This window comes from Entelurus aequoreus, linkage group LG06 (genome assembly GCF_033978785.1).
Source record: "Entelurus aequoreus isolate RoL-2023_Sb linkage group LG06, RoL_Eaeq_v1.1, whole genome shotgun sequence".
NCBI lineage: Eukaryota > Metazoa > Chordata > Actinopteri > Syngnathiformes > Syngnathidae > Entelurus > Entelurus aequoreus.
The window spans coordinates 36,278,052-36,299,715 of NC_084736.1; the positions used below are offsets into that span (position 1 = coordinate 36,278,052).

At 43.4% G+C, this 21,664-nt stretch overlaps 1 protein-coding gene across 9 annotated transcripts in view; it reads right to left on the reverse strand.

Annotated features, from left to right (window-relative positions):
• The window catches only part of LOC133652193 (protein unc-13 homolog B-like), a 151,271-nt gene that overhangs the window by 124,696 nt on the left and 4,911 nt on the right, over positions 1-21,664 (reverse strand). For all 9 annotated transcript variants that reach the window (XR_009826537.1, XR_009826538.1, XR_009826539.1 and 6 more), the window contains exons 2-3: positions 10,085-10,333; positions 9,953-10,019 (exon numbers count right to left, since the gene is read on the reverse strand). Coding sequence is in view for 5 of the 9 variants with exons in the window: in XM_062050669.1 (XP_061906653.1) it covers positions 9,953-10,019; positions 10,085-10,333 (316 nt within the window). In the remaining 4 variants the exon portion in view is untranslated. The remainder of the gene's footprint in view (positions 1-9,952; positions 10,020-10,084; positions 10,334-21,664) is intronic.

The window sequence follows — 21,664 nt, forward strand, 5'->3', positions numbered from 1 at the left end:
CCAACCACCTGAGTTGATGTTGGGTCATGATGGACTCCACGCTGCAGCTGCCTGCCCTCTCCAGCACTTCTGTGTGCGGCACTCTGTCCTTCCATGTGATGCCAAGGATCTTCTGGAGACATCTTACATGGAAGGTCTCCAGGCTTCTCAGATGGCGGCTGTAAATAGTCCATGCCTCACATCCGTACAGTAATGCAGTGGTGCATACTGCTCTGTAGACCAGCACTTTGGTGTGGAGTTTGAGGTTGCTGTTCTGAAAAACCCTTCTCCTTAGACGACCAAAAGATGCTGATGCTTGATTGAGGCGGTTTTTGTTATCGTCATCCATTGAGCAGGTGTCAGACATTATGCTCCCCAGGTATTTGAAGGTGGGCACCGTGAACAGCTGTTGCCCTGCTGCTGTGAGGGTTATTGTGGGGTTTTGTGGGAGGTCAGCACTGGACTGACAGAGTACCTGTGTCTTCTGGGTGTTGATCAGAATCAGAATCAGAATAGTTTTATTGCCATTGTTTGAGAACGGGTTCACAAACTAGGATTTTTTCTTGGTGCAAACGTGCGACATAAAACACATATAACACATATTTGGTATAAAAAGAGCTGTGACTGAGCTATCAGATAGACTTAGAAGGGATTCAAGGAATTCAAGGAGCTGCTGTTAGGAGTTATTGTTCATTTGCCTGATGGCCGAGGGGAAAAACTGTTCAGGTGGCGGGAGGTGTGGGTCTGGATGGAGCGTAGTCTCCTGCCTGAGGGGAGAGGGGAGAATAGTGTGTGTCCAGGGTGAGAAGAGTCAGCTGTGATCCGACCCACACGCCTCCTGGTCCTGGAGGAGAACAAGTCCTGGAGGGATGGGAGCTTGCAGCCAATCACCTTCTCCGCAGCACGTACGATGCGTTGCAGTCTATTCTTATCCTGGACTGTGGCGCCAGGGAACCACACTGTGATGGAGGAGGTCAGGATGGACTCTATGATGGCTGAGTAAAACTGCACCAGCATCTCGGTCGGCACCTTAAGTTTCCTCAGCTGCCGCAGGAAGTACATCCTCTGCTGGGCCTTCTTGATGAGGGAGCTGATGGTCAGCTCCCACTTGAGGTCCTGGGTGATGGTGGTGCCCAAGAAACGGAAGGAGTCCACAATGGGGACGGGGGTGGGAGAGTCACCTGGGTGATGGTGGTGCCCAAGAAACGGAAGGAGTCCACAATGGGGACGGGGGTGGGAGAGTCAATCAGGGTGAGGGGAGATGGTGGGGCTGTGACTTTCCTGAAGTCCATGATCATCTCCACTGTTTTCTGGGCGTTCAGCTCCAGGTTGTTGAGGCTGCACCAGGACGTCAGCCGGTCTACCTCTCTCCTGTAGGCGGACTCATCGCCATTCGAGATGAGCCCGATGAGGGTGGTGTCATCCGCAAACTTGAGCAGTTTTACGGATTGGTGACTGGAGGTGCAGCAGTTTGTATACAGGGAGAAGAGCCAGGGGGAGAGTACACAGCCCTGAGGAGTACCAGTGTTTGTGGTTCGACTGTCCGAGACAATCTTCCCCAGCCTTACGTGCTGTCTTCGGTCTGTCAGGAAGTCATTAATCCAACTGCAGAGGGAGTCGGGCACGCTGAGCTGGTAGAGCTTGTCTCGTAGCAGTCCAGGGAGGATGGTGTTGAAGGCAGAGCTGAAGTCCACAAACAGGATCCTAGCGTAGGTTCCTGGGGAGTCCAGATGCTCCAGGATGAAGTGGAGGGCCAGGTTCACTGCATCATCCACAGACCTGTTGGCTCTGTAGGCGAACTGCAGTGGGTCCAGGAGGGGGGCGGTGATGTCCTTGAGGTGGGGCAGGACCAAGCGCTCAAAGGACTTCATGACCACAGACGTCAGCGCGACCGGCCTGTAGTCATTTAGTCCTGTGATCCGTGCTTTCTTGGGGACAGGGACAATGGTAGAGGTCTTAAAGCAGGACGGCACGCGGCCAGAGAGGTGTTAAAAATGTCAGTGAAGACAGGAGCCAGCTGGTCCGCACAGTGTCTGAGAGTGGAGGGGGAGACACCATCCGGCCCGGGGGCCTTCCGCGTATTCAGCTTCAAGAACTGCCGGCGTACATCCTCTTCTTTAATGGAGAGGGTCTTTACAGTCTTATTGTGTTTTTGGAGTCCTGTGATGTCATTGGAGTCCTTTGAGTCCTTTAACTCCTTTAATGATGTGCTGGCATTGGTGGGGAGGGTGATGGTGGGGGGAGCATGGCTTTGATGAGCTGAAGGCCGTTCATGACGACAGTAATGTGTGTTGAGGCCCTGAAGAGTCATTCAGGGCCTGGGGGGTTTTGGGCTTATAGTTCGTAAGGGCCCTTAGACCTCTCCAAACTGCCGCAAAATCATTGGAGCGGAACTGTTCCTGTAGACGGTTAGAGTACACAGATTTAGCTTTCTCCACTTCCCTGGTGAAGTGGTACTTCGCTTCTCTGTATGTACTTCGGTCCCCGCTTCTCCACGCAGCCTCCTTCTTCTTGCGCAGCTGTCGGAGCTTGGGTGTGAACCAGGGCTTGTCGTTGTTATAACAAGCCCTGGTGCGCGTTGGAATGATGCGCGCCTCATTGAACTGTATGTATGAGGTCACAGTGTCCGTATACTCGTCCAGATTGTTCGTGGCCGCTCCAATTGCCTCCCAGTCTGTCGTTTCCCAACAAGCACGCAACTCGTCCACAGACTCGGCGGTGAAACACTTAATGTTCCTCATAACAGGTTTAGCCAGTTTCAGTCTCTGTCTGTATGAAGGGATTAAGTGCACCATCACGTGATCTGATAGTCCAAGAGCAGCGCGCGGGACTGCATGAAAAGCCTTGCTCAATGTAGTGTAGCAGTGATCCAGCGTGTTCTCCTCTCTGGTTGGGCATTTAATAAACTGTCTATACTTTGGTAATTCCTGGCTCAAATTTCCCTTGTCAAAGTCACCAAGCACGATAACAAGAGAGTCAGGAAAAGACCGTTCCACATGTAAGATCTGTCCTGCGAGCGCGCGCTGAGCGTCACGCACGTCCGCGCCGGGCGGGATGTAAACAGCCACGAGAATGAATGAAACAATCTCACGCGGTGTGTAAAAGGGCTTACAGTGGATGAATAAATATTCCAGAGAAGAAGAACAGTGTTTAAAAATCGCTGTCACGTCTGTGCACCAGCTATTGTTGATAAAGAAGCATAGTCCCCCGCCTCTTTTTTTGCCAGAGAGCGCCGCGTCTCGGTCCGCGCGGAGGAGATGAAAGCCCTCCAGTTGAAGCGCGCTGTCCGGGACACTTGCGCTCAGCCAAGTCTCCGTGAAACACAACACACATGATGAGGAGAAGTCCTTGTTCCTTCTCATCAGCAACGCTAGCTCGTCCATCTTGTTGGCAAGTGAGCGGACGTTGGAGAGGAAGATGCCTGGTAGAGGCGTGCGTAATCCCCGTCCGCGAAGACGGACAAGTGCGCCCGCTCGCTTTCCTCTTCGGTGCGTTTTCCCTCTTTTGAGCACAGAATGGACCAAATCCGCAGCTGACGCTAAGATGACGGGTAACAAGTCCATAGGGATGGTGGATCTGATGTTCAGTAGCTCTTCACGGGTGTAAGAGCACCCGGAAACACAATTTATGTACAAAAACAAACAAAACAGAGCGCACGAAAGCACTGAGGCAGCCTTCATCGGCGCCATGATGATGATGGCGCCATGATGATGGCGCCATGATGATGACGATCATCAGTCCCATTCTGGTATAAGCAGTTACAGCTGCCGAGAGGATGTTTTGCAGAGCCTGTGGTGTATGGGCAACCAGGGCACAGTTATCGGCGCATTGCAGCTCAATGATGGTCTCCGAGGTCAGCTTGGTAGTTGCCTGTAGCCTCCTGATGTTAAACAGGTTACCATCAAGCCTGAAGTCTATGGTAACTCCAGCCTGCTCCTCCATCCTCCTGCGTAGCAGTGTTGTGACACATACGAGGAATATGTTGAAGAGAACTGCAGCCAGCACACAGCCCTGCCTCACTCCAGTTTTCACACCAAAGGGCTCTGAGCTGTGTCTTCCCACTACCACTCGGCCCATCATCCCAGAATGGAACTGCGCAAGGATGGTGAGAAACTTGGGTTGACACCCAAATCCCTCCAGGACTTGCCACAGTGGGTCCCTGTTCACTGTGTCAAATGCTTTTGAAAGGTCGACAAAGGCAATGAACAAGTCCTTGTGCTGCTCCCGGCATTTCTCTTGGAGCTGACATGTCACAAAGATCATGTCAACTGTCCCTCTGTCCTTCCGAAAAACCACACTGCGACTCTGGGGTGACCCGTTCTGATATTGAGGGGATGAGTCTGCGGAGCATGACCTTGGCAAGGACCTTTCCAGCAATGGCCAACAGAGAGATACCCCTACTATTGGAGCAGATGGATTTGTCTCCTTTGTTCTTGTAGATGGTCACAATGTTGGCATGTTTCCACTGTTGCGGGACACACTCTCGTCTCCACACCTCTGAAATGTAGAGATGCAGTGTCCGTGTACAGAGGTAGCCTCCTTCCTTGAGTAGTTCAGCCTGGGATGCTGTCATGTCCAGGGGATTTATTGTTTTTCAGGGTTTTGATTGCATGCAGGATTTCTTTGAAGGTTGGGGGGAGGTCGAGATCTGGAAAGCTAGGATGTTCAGGGAGCTCTGCAAGGACAGTTGGGTCCACTGGGGTGGGCTGGTTGAGCACGGTGTTAAAATGCTCAGCCCACCGCTCCACTATCATAGCCTGATCCTTGATTAAAGATGTTCCATCAGCAGATCTAACAGGTGCCAGGGAGCAGTTTCTGGGGCCGTAGATGGTTTTCACTGCATCATAGAAACTGTGCATATAATTTCTATCAGCGTGAGACTGGATTTCATTGGCCTTTGAGATCCACCACTCATCTTGCTGTTTTCTGAGAGTTGTTTGGGCCTCAGAACGAAGGGCTTGCCATTGCTTTTTATGGAATTGGGATTGTGGGTTGTTCAGGGTGGCTCTGTGTGCCTTATGCATTCTAAACAGGAGGGTGGAGATCTCTCCAGCATTCTGGTCAAACCAGTCCTGGTGTTTCTTGGTTTTGAAACCAATGGCTTGGGCTGCAGTGTCAAAGAGAATGGTGGATAGAGAGGTTCACTTCTCATCCATCCCAGACTCTGAGGTTATCAGCGGAGTCTGCCGGAAACAGCTGCCACTCAATCCCAGCTGCTAACGACCGTTGTCCTGTGCCGCTGACGTGCAGAATTCCAGCTAAAAGCTTCCAGCTCATTCAAACCTGCCCCGGTTACTGGACGCTCCATCGCCGCCAGACTTTTGAGGTCGGAGACTCAGGTAAAGAAGATATCTAAGCAATGATGTTTTTTAGAGTGGCATGAGGGGTGCGCTTTTCCCAACACCACTGCCTTGATTGTAAGAAGATGGTTCCAGTGGCAAGGGAGAGCTCTAGACGACCGGCATCTTCTTACAACTGCAGGAAGCTGCCGGAATCCAGGTTTTTGGGAAACCGCCTCAAAGCGTGCCACCACCAGCTTGCTTTTCTGTCAGGGTGTGCTCCCTTAGCCTTCGTCCGCTTTTACAGCCATTGTGGTGCTTCTCACTGCTACCATCTTCCGTTGAGGTCTTCGGGATCACTCTTAGTCTGGACTCTACCCTTCGACCTGTTCGGCTTGGGTAACCCTGCCAGGAGTACAAGACTCCAGCCGACATAGCTCTAGGGGTCATGGAGACGCGCAAAGTGCCCCACCACGATAAGGTGGTGATACCGTCGTGTCACAAACGTGTGTGACAATCATTGGTGCTTTAACTTTAACACACACACACAGCACTGAAACGCTCTTACACTTACACAAACACACACACACACACACTACTGAAACGCTCTCTTACACACTATTGAAACGCTCTTACAACACACAAACACACACACTACTGAAATGCTCTCTTACACACTACTGAAACGCTCACACACACACACACCACTGAAACACTCACACATATACACCAATGAAACACTGTCTCACACACACACACACACACACACACACACACACACACACACACACACACACACACACACACACACACACACACACACACACACACACACAACTGAAACGCTCACACACACACACCACTGAAACACTGTCACACACTACTGAAATGCTCTCACACACACACACACACACACACACACCACTTAAACCCTCTTACACACGTGCACACCACTGAAAGGCTCACACACACTTACCACTGAAACACTCACACACACTTACACACAACTGAATTGCTCACACGCACACACCACTGAAACACTCACACACACTTACACCCAACTGAAATGCTTACACGCACACACCACTGAAACACTCACACACACACCACTGAACGCACACCCACACACCCGTCACGCTCACATACACGCCACTGTAAAGCTCACACACACACACGCACACACACACCACTGAAATGCTCTTATACACACACCACTGAAACACACACATACACACACCTATAAAACGCTCACACACACATACCACTGAACGCTCACACACACTCACACCACTGAACGCTCACACTCACTCACACACCACTGAAACGCTCACACACACCACTGAAACGCTCTTACAGACACACAACTAAAACACTGTCTCACACACACACACTACTGAAACACTCTTACACACAAACCACTGAAACACTCTTACACACACACCACTGAAATGCTCACACACACACACACACACACACACACACACACACACACACACCACTGAAAACGCTCACACACACACACCACTAATCGCTCACACACACACACACACCACTGAAACACTCTTACACACACACAACTAAAACACTGTCACACACACACTACTGAAACACTCTTACACACACTACTGAAACACTCTTACACACAAACCACTGAAACGCTCTTACACACACACCACTGAAACACTCTTACACACACACCACTGAAACGCTCTTACACACACACCACTGAAACACTGTTACACACACACACCACTGAAACGCTCACACACACACACACACACACACCACTGAAACACTGTTACACACACACACCACTGAAACGCTCACACACACACACACACACACACCACTGAAACACTCACACACACTTACACACAACTGAATTGCTCACACGCACACACCACTGAAACACACACACTTACACACAACTGAAATGCTTACACGCACACACCACTGAAACACTCACACACACACCACTGAACGCACACCCACACACCCGTCACGCTCACATACACACACGCACACACACACACACCACTGAAATGCTCTTATACACACACCACTGAAACACACACATACACACACCTATAAAACGCTCACACACACATACCACTGAACGCTCACACACACTCACACCACTGAACACACACTCACTCACACACCACTGAAACGCTCACACACACACACACCACTGAAACGCTCTTACAGACACACAACTAAAACACTGTCACACACACTACTGAAACACTCTTACACACACACACTACTGAAACACTCTTACACACAAACCACTGAAACGCTCTTACACACATACCACTGAAACACTCTTACACACACAGCACTGAAACGCTCTTACACACACAGAAACTGAAACGCTCACACACACACACACCACTGAAAACGCTCACACACACACACCACTAATCGCTCACACACACACACACACACACACACACACACACACACACACACACACACACACACACACACACACACACACACACCACTGAAACGCTCTTACACACACACACAACTAAAACACTGTCACACACACACTACTGAAACACTCTTACACACACACTACTGAAACACTCTTACACACAAACCACTGAAACGCTCTTACACACACATCACTGAAACGCTCTTACACACACACCACTGAAACACTCTTACACACACACACCACTGAAACACTCACACACACACACCACTGAAACACTCACACACACTTACACACAACTGGAATGCTTACACGCACACACCACTGAAACACTCACACACACACCACTGAACGCACACCCACACACCCGTCACGCTCACATACACGCCACTGTAACGCTCACACACACGCACACACACACACACACACCACTGAAATGCTCTTATACACACACCACTGAAACACACACATACACACACCTATAAAACGCTCACACACACATACCACTGAACGCTCACACACACTCACACCACTGAACGCTCACACTCACTCACACACCACTGAAACGCTCTTACAGACACACAACTAAAACACTGTCACACACACACTACTGAAACACTTACACACACACTACTGAAACACTCTTACACACAAACCACTGAAACGCTCACACACACATACCACTGAAACACTCTTACACACACACCACTGAAACGCTCTTACACACACACCACTGAAACGCTCACACACACACACCACTGAAAACGCTCACACACACACACCACTAATCGCTCACACACACACACACCACTGAAACGCTCACACACACACCACTGAAACGCTCTTACACACACACAACTAAAACACTGTCACACACACTACTGAAACACTCTTACACACAAACCACTGAAACGCTCTTACACACACACCACTGAAACACTCTTACACATACACCACTGAAACGCTCTTACACACACACACCACTGAAACACTCTTACACACACACACCACTGAAACGCTCACACACACCACTGAAACGCTCACAAACGCACACACACACACACACACGTTCCAACACACCACTGAATGCTCACACACACACGCACACATACACTACTGAAACGCTCACACACACAAGCACTACTGAAACGCTCATAAACACACACACCACTGAAACGCTCTCATACACACGACTGAAATGCTCTCATACACACCACTGGAACACTCGCACACACACACACACACACACACACACACTGCTCGAAACGCTCACACACACACTAATGAAACATTCTCACACACTAGCTATACGTTCTTACACACACTACTGAAACACTCTTGCACACACTACTGAAACACTCTTACATGCACTACTGAAACACTCTCATGCACACTACTGAAACACTCTTACACACACTACTGAAACACTCTTACACACTACTTAAACACACTTACACACACTAGAAACACTCTTACGCACACACTATACAAAAACTCTCTTACGCACACTACTGAAACACTCTTACGCACACTACTGAAACACTCTTACACACACTACTGAAACACTCTTATACACACTACTGAAACACTCTCACACACTACTGAAACACTCATGCACACTACTGAAACACTCTTACACACACTACTGAAATACTCTTACACACTACTGAAACAGTAGTGGCACCTTCTATGGTACAAACACCAGAGTATAAAAGGCGTAAACCCTCAAATGGTTGGATGGCGCTATCTGCAGGCGTACAAGAGTGATGTGGACGTACTGCATCTTGTGCTTTCTGACCGTCAAACTGGATGGAAATGGTTTTAATTCAAGTATGTTGTTTAAAAGATTCTAAATGGTTTTAATTCAAGTATGCCGTATAAAAGAATCTAAATGTGTGTTTTAGCCTTTTATGGGCGTGTCCCTTGGCGAAGGTATCGTGACGTCATAAAGTCCAGGGCGTGGTCGCCATAGCGATGTGACAGTTGCCATGACGACAGTGAGCAGGGAGTTGTCAAAGTGCTCACCACTGACAAAACGGGAAGACTTCCTTCTTGTGTTTCTAAATAATGCGCTCAAATCCTTTCAAAATAAAGTGAAAATGAACACGAGACATGAGGACTACTGTCTCCTTTTAGGAGCATCAGGGTGACTTCTGTGGTGTTGGCAAAGTGAAAGTGAAAGTGAAAGTGAAAGCTTGCTGCAGAAAGTCAACCAAGAAAGAAGGAAAGAAATGGAGCGAGTGAGACCTCCTACCTCCTGGACCAGCTTGCCTCGGACTCTGTGGTAGGCTTTGAGCCAGCGGACTCTGGAGTGAGAACAGCTGGGGAGGAGGAGGAGACATTGTTTATTGACTTCCTGCTATGGGGCAGAAGTCACATGACCAACCAGAAGTCACTCTTCCTCTCCTCAAAGGTCCGTGTGGGCGGGACCACCGGTGCATCCCTCGGATCCGAGGCCGGTCTGGAAGGCGGACGTTCCTCCAGCCCCTCGTCTTCCTCGTCCCAGGTGGACGGCTGGCTGCGCAGGGCCGGGTGCTGTCCCCCGGGGGGGCCCGGCCCGAGGTCACGGCGCTCCTCGGACTCAGAACTGAGCTGCGAGCTGCTGGGACTGAGATGACCTGATGAGTCCACGTGGCTGTTGGACCACAGACAGGAAGTGAAGTCATCCCACACATTTATTTATTGAAACATTTATTTCATTCAAAAATATAATTATTGGAACCTATATTTATTGGAACATGTTTAATTGAAACATTTATTTATTGAAACATTTATTGAAACATTTATTTATTGAAACATTTATTAATTGAAACATTTATTTATTGAAACATTTATTAATCGAAACATTTATTTATTGAAACATTTATTTATTGAAACATTTATTGAAACATTTATTTATTGAAACATTTATTAATTTAAACATTTATTTGTTGAAACATTTATTTATTCAAATATTGATTTATTGCAACATTTATTTATTGAAACTTATTTATTGAAACATTTATTTATTACTATATTTATTTATTGAAACTTGTATTTATTTAAACATGTATTTATTGAAACTTTTATTTATTGAAACATTTATTAATTGAAACTTTTATTAACTTAAAGGCCTACTGAAACCCACTACTACCGACCACGCAGTCTGATAGTTTATATATCAATGATGAAATCTTAACATTGCAACACATGCCAATACGGCCGGGTTAGATTAGTAAAGTGCAATTTTAAATTTCCCGCGAAATATCCTGCTGAAAACGTCTCGGTATGATGACGTTTGCGCGTGACGTCACGGATTGTAGCGGACATTTTGGGACACCATTGTGGCCAGCTATTAAGTCGTCTGTTTTCATCGCAAAATTCCACAGTATTCTGGACATCTGTGTTGGTGAATCTTTTGCAATTTGTTTAATGAACAATGAAGACAGCAAAGAAGAAAGCTGTAGGTGGGAAGCGGTGTATTAGCGGCCGGCTGCAGCAACACAAACACGTAGCCGGTGTTTCATTATTTACATTCCCGAAATATGACAGTCAAGCTTTACCATTGGCCTGTGGAGAACTGGGACAAAAGAGACTCTTACCAGGAGGACTTTGAGTTGGATACGCGCTACCGTGAGTACGCAGCTGCGGCTTCCAAACATTTGATCGCTTGCCCGTACGTGCGTGCCGCTATGTGCATGTCACGTACGTAACTTTGGGGAAATATATGTGCTGTATGAACTTTGCGGAGGTGAACGGTACTTTGGGCTGTGGGATTGAGTGTGGAGTGAGTTGTATTGGTGGGATTAATTTGTGGCGTATTAAATATAAACTTGGTTGTGTTGTGGCTAATAGAGTATATATATGTCTTGTGTTTATTTACTGTTTTAGTCATTCCCAGCTGAATATCAGGTCCCACCCGCCTCTCACAGCATCTTCCCTATCTGAATCGCTTCCACTGCCCTCTAGTCCTTCACGCTCACTTTCCTCACCCACGAATCTTTCATCCTCGCTCAAATTAATGGGGAAATCGTCGCTTTCTCGGTCCGAATCGCTCTCGCTGCTGGTGGCCATGATTGTAAACAATGTGCAGATGTGAGGAGCTTCACAACCTGTGACGTCACGCTACTTCCGGTACAGGCAAGGCTTTTTTATCGGCGACCAAAAGTTGCGAACTTTAACGTCGTTTTTCTCTACTAAATCCTTTCAGCAAAAATATGGCAATATCGCGAAATGATCAAGTATGACACATAGAATGGACCTGCTATCCCCGTTTAAATAAGAAAATCGCATTTCAGTAGGCCTTTAAACGTGTATTTGCTGCTACTTGATCTTAGCGCTGCTTTCCATACCATCCATCATAATATTTTATTAGAGCATATCAAAACACGTATTGGTATGTCAGACTTAGCCTTGTCTTGGTTTAACTCCTATCTTACTGACAGGATGCAGTGTGTCTCCCATAACAATGTGACCTCGGACTATGTTAAAGTAATGTGTGGAGTTCCCCAGGCTTCGGTTCTTGGCCCTGCACTCTTCAGCATCTACATGCTGCTGCTAGGTGACATCATACATGTTAGCTTTCACTGTTATAATGATGACATCATACATGTTAGCTTTCACTGTTATGATGATGACACCCAACTCTACATGCCCCAAAAGCTGACCAACACGCCGGATTGTAGTCAGCTGGAGGCGTGTCTTAATGAAATTAAACAATGGATGTCCACTAACTTTTTACAACTCAATGCTAAGAAAACGGAAATGTTGATTATCGGTCCTGCTAGACACCGACATCTATTTAAAAATACCACCTTAACATGTGACAATCCAACAATTATACACCTATTTAATAATACCACCTTAACATTTGACAACCAAACAATTATACACCTGTTTAATAATACCACCTTAACATTTGACAATCAAACAATTATAAACCTATTTAATAATACCACCTTAACATTTGACAACCAAACAATTATACACCTATTTAATAATACCACCTTAACATTTGACAACCAAACAATTATACACCTATTTAATACTACCACCTTAACATTTGACAACCAAACAATTACACACCTATTTAATAATACCACCTTAACATTTGACAACCAAACAATTATACACCTATTTAATAATACCACCTTAACATTTGACAATCAAACAATTATAAACCTATTTAATAATACCACCTTAACATTTGACAACCAAACAATTACACACCTATTTAATAATACAACCTTATTATTTGACGAGCAAACAATTATACACCTATTTAATAATACCACCTTAACATTTGACAACCAAACAATTATACACCTATTTAATAATACCACCTTAACATTTGACAACCAAACAATTATACACTTATTTAATAATACCACCTTAACATTTGACAACCAAACAATTATACACCTGTTTAATAATACCACCTTAACATTTGACAACCAAACAATTACACACCTATTTAATAATACCACCTTAACATTTGACAACCAAACAATTATACACCTATTTAATAATACCACCTTAACATTTGACAATCAAACAATTATACACCTATTTAATAATACCACCTTAACATTTGACAACCAAACAATGATACACCTATTTAATAATACCACCTTAACATTTGACAACCAAACAATTATACACCTATTTAATAATACCACATTAACATTTGACAACCAAACAATTATACACCTATTTAATAATACCACCTTAACATTTGACAACCAAACAATTACACACCTATTTAATAATACCACCTTAACATTTGACAACCAAACAATTATACACCTATTTAATACCACCTTAACATTTGACAATCAAACAATTATAAACCTATTTAATAATACCACCTTAACATTTGACAACCAAACAATTACACACCTATTTAATAATACAACCTTATTATTTGACAAGCAAACAATTATACACCTATTTAATAATACCACCTTAACATTTGACAACCAAACAATTATACACCTATTTAATAATACCACCTTAACATTTGACAATCAAACAATTATAAACCTATTTAATAATACCACCTTAACATTTGACAACCAAACAATTATACACCTATTTAATAATACCACCTTAACATTTGACAACCAAACAATTATACACCTATTTAATAATACCACATTAACATTTGACAACCAAACAATTATACACCTATTTAATAATACCACCTTAACATTTGACAACCAAACAATTACACACCTATTTAATAATACCACCTTAACATTTGACAACCAAACAACTATACACCTATTTAATAATACCACCTTAACATTTGACAATCAAACAATTATAAACCTATTTAATAATACCACCTTAACATTTGACAACCAAACAATTACACACCTATTTAATAATACAACCTTATTATTTGACAAGCAAACAATTATACACCTATTTAATAATACCACCTTAACATTTGACAACCAAACAATTATACACCTATTTAATAATACCACCTTAACATTTGACAACCAAACAATTATACACTTATTTAATAATACCACCTTAACATTTGACAACCAAACAATTATACACCTGTTTAATAATACCACCTTAACATTTGACAACCAAACAATTACACACCTATTTAATAATACCACCTTAACATTTGACAACCAAACAATTATACACCTATTTAATAATACCACCTTAACATTTGACAATCAAACAATTATAAACCTATTTAAAAATACCACCTTAACATTTGACAACCAAACAATTACACACCTATTTAATAATACAACCTTAACATTTGACAAGCAAACAATTATACACCTATTTAATAATGCAACCTTAACATTTGACAACCAAACAATTATAAACCTATTTAATAATACCACCTTAACATTTGACAACCAAACAATTATAAACCTATTTAATAATACCACAATAACATTTGACAACCAAACAATTACACAAGGCGACTCCGTAAAGAATTTGGGCATTATCTTCGACCCAACTCTCTCGTTTGAGTCACACATTAAGAGTGTTCCAAAACAACTCTCTCGTTTGAGTCACACATTAAAAAGAGTGTTACTAAAACGGCCTTCTTTCATCTCCACAATATCGCTAAAATTTGTTCCATTTTGTCCACCAGCGACGCTGAGATCATTATTCATGTGTTCGTTACGTCTCGTCTCCATTACTGTAACCTATTATTTTCTTGTCTCCCTATGTCTAGCATTAAAATATTACAGTTGGTACCAAATGTGGCTGCTAGACTTTTGACAAGAACAAGAAAGTTTGATCATATTACGCCTATACTGTATATACCTAAATGTATCTATATGCATATACCTATATACCTATCGTGGCTCACCTGCACTGGCTTCCTGTGCACTTAGATGTGACTTTAAGGTTTTACTACTTACGTATAAAATACTACACATTCAAGCTCCAGCCTATCTTGCTGATTATATTGTACCATATGACCTGGCAAGAAATCTGCCTATTAGTGATTCCCAGAGCCCAAAACAATTCTGCAGGCTATAGAGCATTTTCTATTGGGGCTCCAGTACTCTGGAATGTTCTAGCAGTAACAGTTAGAGATGCTACATCAGTAGAAGAATTTAAGTCCCATCTTAAAACTCATTTGTAAACTCTAGCCTTTAAATAGACCCCCCTTTTAGACCAGTTGATCTGCCGTTTATTTTCTGCTCTGCCCCCTCTCCTTCGTGGAGAAAAAATCATCAGCTCGGAGGTTGGGTCTTGGGCGCAGTTGGGTGTTCCAACAGGACAATGACCCAAAACACACCTCAAAAGTGGTGAAGGAATGGCTAAATCAGGCTAGAATTAAGGTTTTAGAAGGGCCTTCCCAAAGTCCTGACTTAAAATGTGTGGACAATGCTGAAAAAACAAGTCCATGTCAGAAAACCAACACATTTAGGTGAACTGCACCAATTTTGACAAGAGGAGTGGTCAAAAATTCAAGCAGAAGCTTGTGGATGGCTACCAAAAGCGCCGTATTGCAGTGAAACTTGCCAAGGGACATGTAAGCAAATATTAACATTGCTGTATGTATACTTTTGACCGAGCAGATTTGCTCACGTTTGCAGTAGACCCATAATAAATTCATAAAAGAAGCAAACTGTCACGGCCAGGGCGCATTCCAATGCGCCCTCATCCTTGCGCTCTGCTTGTCGCACCTCGGGACACGCCCACGGCCGCGCACATCCAGGGACGCGCTGGGCTCGTCTCCGACCTGCAGCAGCCGCCAGCTGCAATCATTCACCGGCAATCAGCGCACCTGCCTGTAATGAAGGAGCTGCCTTCATAAGCCTGCTTAACCGGCCATCCCTCGCCGGAATATAACCTTCTGTTGGCGTACCGTAAGCTCGTCTCCAGCTTCCTAGTTGCCTTCTGTCCTGATCTCTGTGTGTTTCCCTGCGTTGATTGTCGTGTCCTCTCTCACCCCGCAGTTCCCTGTGTGCATCCCCGAGGCAAGCTGTGCGTCTCGTGCTCCTGGATCTTCCCTGCCTCCCTCGTGCTTCCTGGTTCTCCTCCTCCTCGCCTGCCCCAGACTACGACGACTCGCTCCTGCCTCTCGACCCCGCTTTCGCCCCTGGACAACCCTGCCTGCCTTGCCCTCGTCGGACAGCACTGCTCCTCTCAACACGCACCTCCAACATTTACGGTAAAACGCTCCAGTTAAATACTACACATAGTCTTACACCATACACACTCTTGGATTTTGTCACACACCATTCTATAGTTTATTAGTATTGTTTATTATTATATATATATTAACTATATACAAACCCCGTTTCCATATGAGTTGGGAAATTGTGTTAGATGTAAATATAAACGGAATACAATGATTTGCAAATCCTTTTCAACCCATATTCAATTGAATGCACTACAAAGACAAGATATTTGATGTTCAAACTCATAAACGTTATTTTTTTTTTTGCAAATAATAATTAACTTAGAATTTCATGCCTGCAACACGTGCCAAAGTAGTTGGGAAAGGGCATGTTCGCCACTGTGTTACATCACCTTTTCTTTTAACAACACTCAATAAACGATTGGGAACTGAAGAAACTAATTGTTGAAGCTTTGAAAAGGGAATTCGTTCCCATTCTTGTTTTAGGTACAGCTTCAGTCGTTCAACAGTCCGGGGTCTCCGCTGTCGTATTTTACACTTCATAATGCGCCACACATTTTCAATGGGAGACAGGTCTGGACTGCAGGAAAGTACTCGCACTCTTTTTTTACGAAGCCACGCTGTTGTAACATGTGCTGAAAGTGGCTTGGCATTGTCTTTCTGAAATAAGCAGGGGCGTCCATGAAAAAGACGGCGCTTGGATGGCAGCATATGTTGGTCCAAAACCTGTATGTACCTTTCAGCATTAATGGTGTCTTCACAGATGTGTAAGTTACCCATGTCTTGGGCACTAATGCACCCCCATACCATCACAGATGCTGGCTTTTGAACTTTGCGTCGATAACAGTCTGGATGGTTCGCTTCCCCTTTGGTCCGGATGACACTATGTCGAATATTTCCAAAAACAATTTGAAATGTGGACTCGTCAGACCACAGAACACTTTTCCACTTTGTATCAGTCCATCTTAGATGATCTCGCGCCCAGAGAAGCCGGCGGCGTTTCTGGATGTTGTTGATAAATGGCTTTCGCTTTGCATAGTAGAGCTTTAACTTGCACTTACAGATGTAGCGACCAACTGTAATTACTGACAGTGGTTTTCTGAAGTGTTCCTGAGCCCATGTGGTGATATCATTTAGAGATTGATGTCAGTTTTTGATACAGTGCCGTCTGAAGGATCGAAGGTCACGGTCATTCAATGTTGTTTTCCGGCCATGCCGCTTACGTGGAGTGATTTCTCCAGATTTTCTGGACCTTTAGATGATATTATGGACCGTAGATGTTGAAATCCCTAAATTTCTTGCAATTGCACTTTGAGAAACGTTGTTCTTAAACTGTTTGACTATTTGCTCACGCAGTTGTGGACAAAGGGGTGTACCTCGCCCCATCCTTTCTTGTGAAAGACTGAGCATTTTTTGGGAAGCTGTTTTTATACCCAATCATGGCACCCACCTGTTCCCAATTATCCTGCACACCTGTGGGATGTTCCAAATAAGTGTTTGATGAGCATTCCTCAACTTTATCAGTATTTATTGTCACCTTTCCCAACTTCTTTGTCACGTGTTGCTGGCATCAAATTCTAAAGTTAATGATTATTTGCAAAAAAAATTTTTTTTTTATCAGTTTGAACATCAAATATGTTGTCTCTGTAGCATATTCAACTGAATATGGGTTGAAAATGATTTGAAAATCATTGTATTCCGTTTATATTTACATCTAACACAATTTCCCAAATCATATGGAAACAGGGTTTGTACATATATAATAAATCATTGAACATTACTGCCCTCTGGTGTCTGTTGCCGTCATCTCCCTCTGCAAACCACAACACAAACTTCATGAATGTTTTTTGTGACCAACAAGTATGTGCTCTATCACAAAAAAATCTATCACAAAAAAATAAGTTGTAGAAATGATTGGAAACTCAAGACATCCATGACATTATGTTCTTTATGTAAACTTTTGACCACGACTATATACATATATACAGTGTTTCCCATAAACTGCCAAGATACCTGTGGCGGTGGGGGCGTGGCTATGGGCGTGGTCACCATGACATCATCGAGTAATTTGCATAATTTACTACAATGATATGATTTTCTGTAAAAAGGCTCAAAAAATGTATACTTACTAATTAATAATAACAGTTTTGTTTTAAACGTCCATCCATCCATCCATCCATCCATTTTACAATATAATTACAACCCTTTATGTACATATTTATATACAGATTTGAACAATGAGTTATTCACTGAAATATATTTATTAATTGTGGTTCTTACAAAAAATATATCTTATAAAATATAAAAGCTAAAATGTCTCTTAAAGCTCTGCCCCTTTAATTAGTGCATACTAAATAATTTAATTTTAGCCTACTACTACAACCATATTATTTACCAGCAACATAAAGTGAAACAGAGGCAGAGGTGTCCTGCCACAGTCAGTAACAAATAAACAGAAAACAGAAGTGGTCAAATACAAATAAGGCAACAAGAGAAGTATCCTACACTTCTCTTTTGTAAAGTAAATCTGAACAGCCTATATGGGCATCTACATCAACTATATGATTTGCCTGAGAAGCTGGACAGGACAAAAAAAATAAAAAAATAAAAACAATTATTTTATTTTTTTTTTATTTGTGGTGGACGTAATTCTTTCGTGGCGGGCCGCCACAAATAAATGAATGTGTGGGAAACACTGATATATATATATATATATGTGTGTATGTATGTATGTATACGTGTGTATATATGTATATGTGTTTGTGTGTGTGTATATACAGTATTTGTGTGTATGTATATATGTGTGTGTGGATGTGTGTTTGTATATGTGTGTGTATGTATATATGTATATGTGTGTATGTATATACAAACCCCGTTTCCATATGAGTTGGGAAATTGTGTTAGATGTAAATATAAACGGAATACAATGATTTGCAAATCCTTTTCAACCCATATTCAATTGAATGCACTACAAAGACAAGATATTTGATGTTCCAACTCATACATTTTTATTTTTTTTTGCAAATAATAATTAACTTAGAATTTCATGGCTGCAACACGTGCCAAAGTAGTTGGGAAAGGGCATGTTCACCACTGTGTTACATGGCCTTTCCTTTTAACAACACTCAGTAAACGTTTGGGAACTGAGGAGACACATTTTTTAAGCTTCTCAGGTGGAATTATTTCCCATTCTTGCTTGATGTACAGCTTAAGTTGTTCAACAGTCCGGGGGTCTCCGTTGTGGTATTTTAGGCTTCATAATGCGCCACACATTTTCAATGGGAGACAGGTCTGGACTACAGGCAGGCCAGTCTAGTACCCGCACTCTTTTACTATGAAGCTACGTTGATGTAACACGTGGCTTGCCATTGTCTTGCTGAAATAAGTAGGGGCGTCCATGGTAACGTTGCTTGGATGGCAACATATGTTGCTCCAAAAGCTGTATGTACCTTTCAGCATTAATGGCGCCTTCACAGATGTGTAAGTTACCCATGTCTTGGGCACTAATACACCCCCATACCATCACAGATGCTGGCTTTTCAACGTTGCGCCTTTGCCATGGTTCTTTTCCTCTTTGGTCCGGAGGACACGACGTCCACAGTTTCCAAAAACAATTTGAAATGTGGACTCGTCAGACCACAGAACACTTTTCCACTTTGTATCAGTCCATCTTAGATGAGCTCAGGCCCAGCCAAGCCGACAGCGTTTCTGGGTGTTGTTGATAAACGGTTTTCGCCTTCTTGCATAGGAGAGTTTTAACTTTCACTTACAGATGTAGCGACCAACTATAGTTACTGACAGTGGGTTTCTGAAGTGTTCCTGAGCCCATGTGGGGATATCCTTTACACACAGATGTCGCTTGTTGATGCAGTACAGCCTGAGGGATCGAAGGTCACGGGCTTAGCTGCTTACGTGCAGTGATTTCTCCAGATTCTCTGAACCCTTTGATGATATTACGTACCGTAGATGGTGAAATCCCTAAATGCCTTGCAATAGCTGGTTGAGAAAGGTTTTTCTTAAACTGTTCAACAATTTGCTCACGCATTTGTTGACAAAGTGGTGACGCTCGCCCCATCCTTGTTTGTGAATGACTGAGCATTTCATGGAATCTACTTTTATACCCAATCATGGCACCCACCTGTTCCCAATTGGCCTGTCCACCTGTGGGATGTTCCAAATAAGTGTTTGATGAGCATTCCTCAAATTTATCAGTATTTATTGCCACCTTTCCCAACTTCTTTGTCACGTGTTGCTGGCATCAAATTCTAAAGTTAATGATTATTTGCAACAACAAAAAAAACGTTTATCAGTTTGAACATCAAATGTTGTCTTTGTAGCATATTCAACTGAATATGGGTTGAAAATGATTTGCAAATCATTGTATTCCGTTTATATTTACATCTAACACATTTCCCCACTCATATGGAAACGGGGTTTGTATGTATGCGTGTGTATATATGTAAAAAGGTGTGTGTGTGTGTGTGTATATATATATATATATATATATATATATATATATATATATATATATATATATATATATATATATATATGTGTGTGTGTATATATGTATATATGTGTGTATATACTGTATATGTGTGTGTGTATATATGTATATGTGTGTGTATATACAGTGTATATATTTGGAATACATTTTAGAAAAGTTAGAATGGGGATGAATAAGAATGGTGATGTTTGTGTGCACCTGAACAGGTAAAGTGTGTGACTGACTTGAAGTGAGACACCTCAAGGAGATATTTGTGTCATCTCCTTCTGATCAATTGTCTTATTGACTATCATCCTTATCTTTATTGGTTTACCCTTTCAAGGTCGCTTGGAGGTGAACCAGCATCAGACATGGTCCACCATCGGCATGGCTAACGAACAGAGTAGTCCTGATTTACTCCACTTGGCCGCACTCCAACCCCCCCCCCCCCCCCCCCCCCCCACCCAGTCCCGTCTGCGTCCCCTCGCCACGCCGCCATCAATCCATCCTGGCTTTGATTGATGAGTGGTTAGCATCACACACACCTGGCGGCTAATCAATATGGCCGCCCTCTGGGCCTCTGTCAGGAAAGCTGTTATATTAGGAAGGTGTCCTAAATAGCTTTTATAGGTAATGCAGAGCACTTCCCTGGCACTCGCTCACATCTGCACTCTTCATTTGCAAACACCAGTTACCTCTGCCAAGTCTTTGTTTGACACTACTAAAACAGGCACAACTCAGGAGAAATGTTGCTGATCACTACACCACTAGTCAATTGTCAGTGTCTACCTTTTCTGTCTTGTTCACCTTTGGACAAGTTTCCTCTATTTTGCTAACTCAAGACCAGTCCCAAAAAGACAACA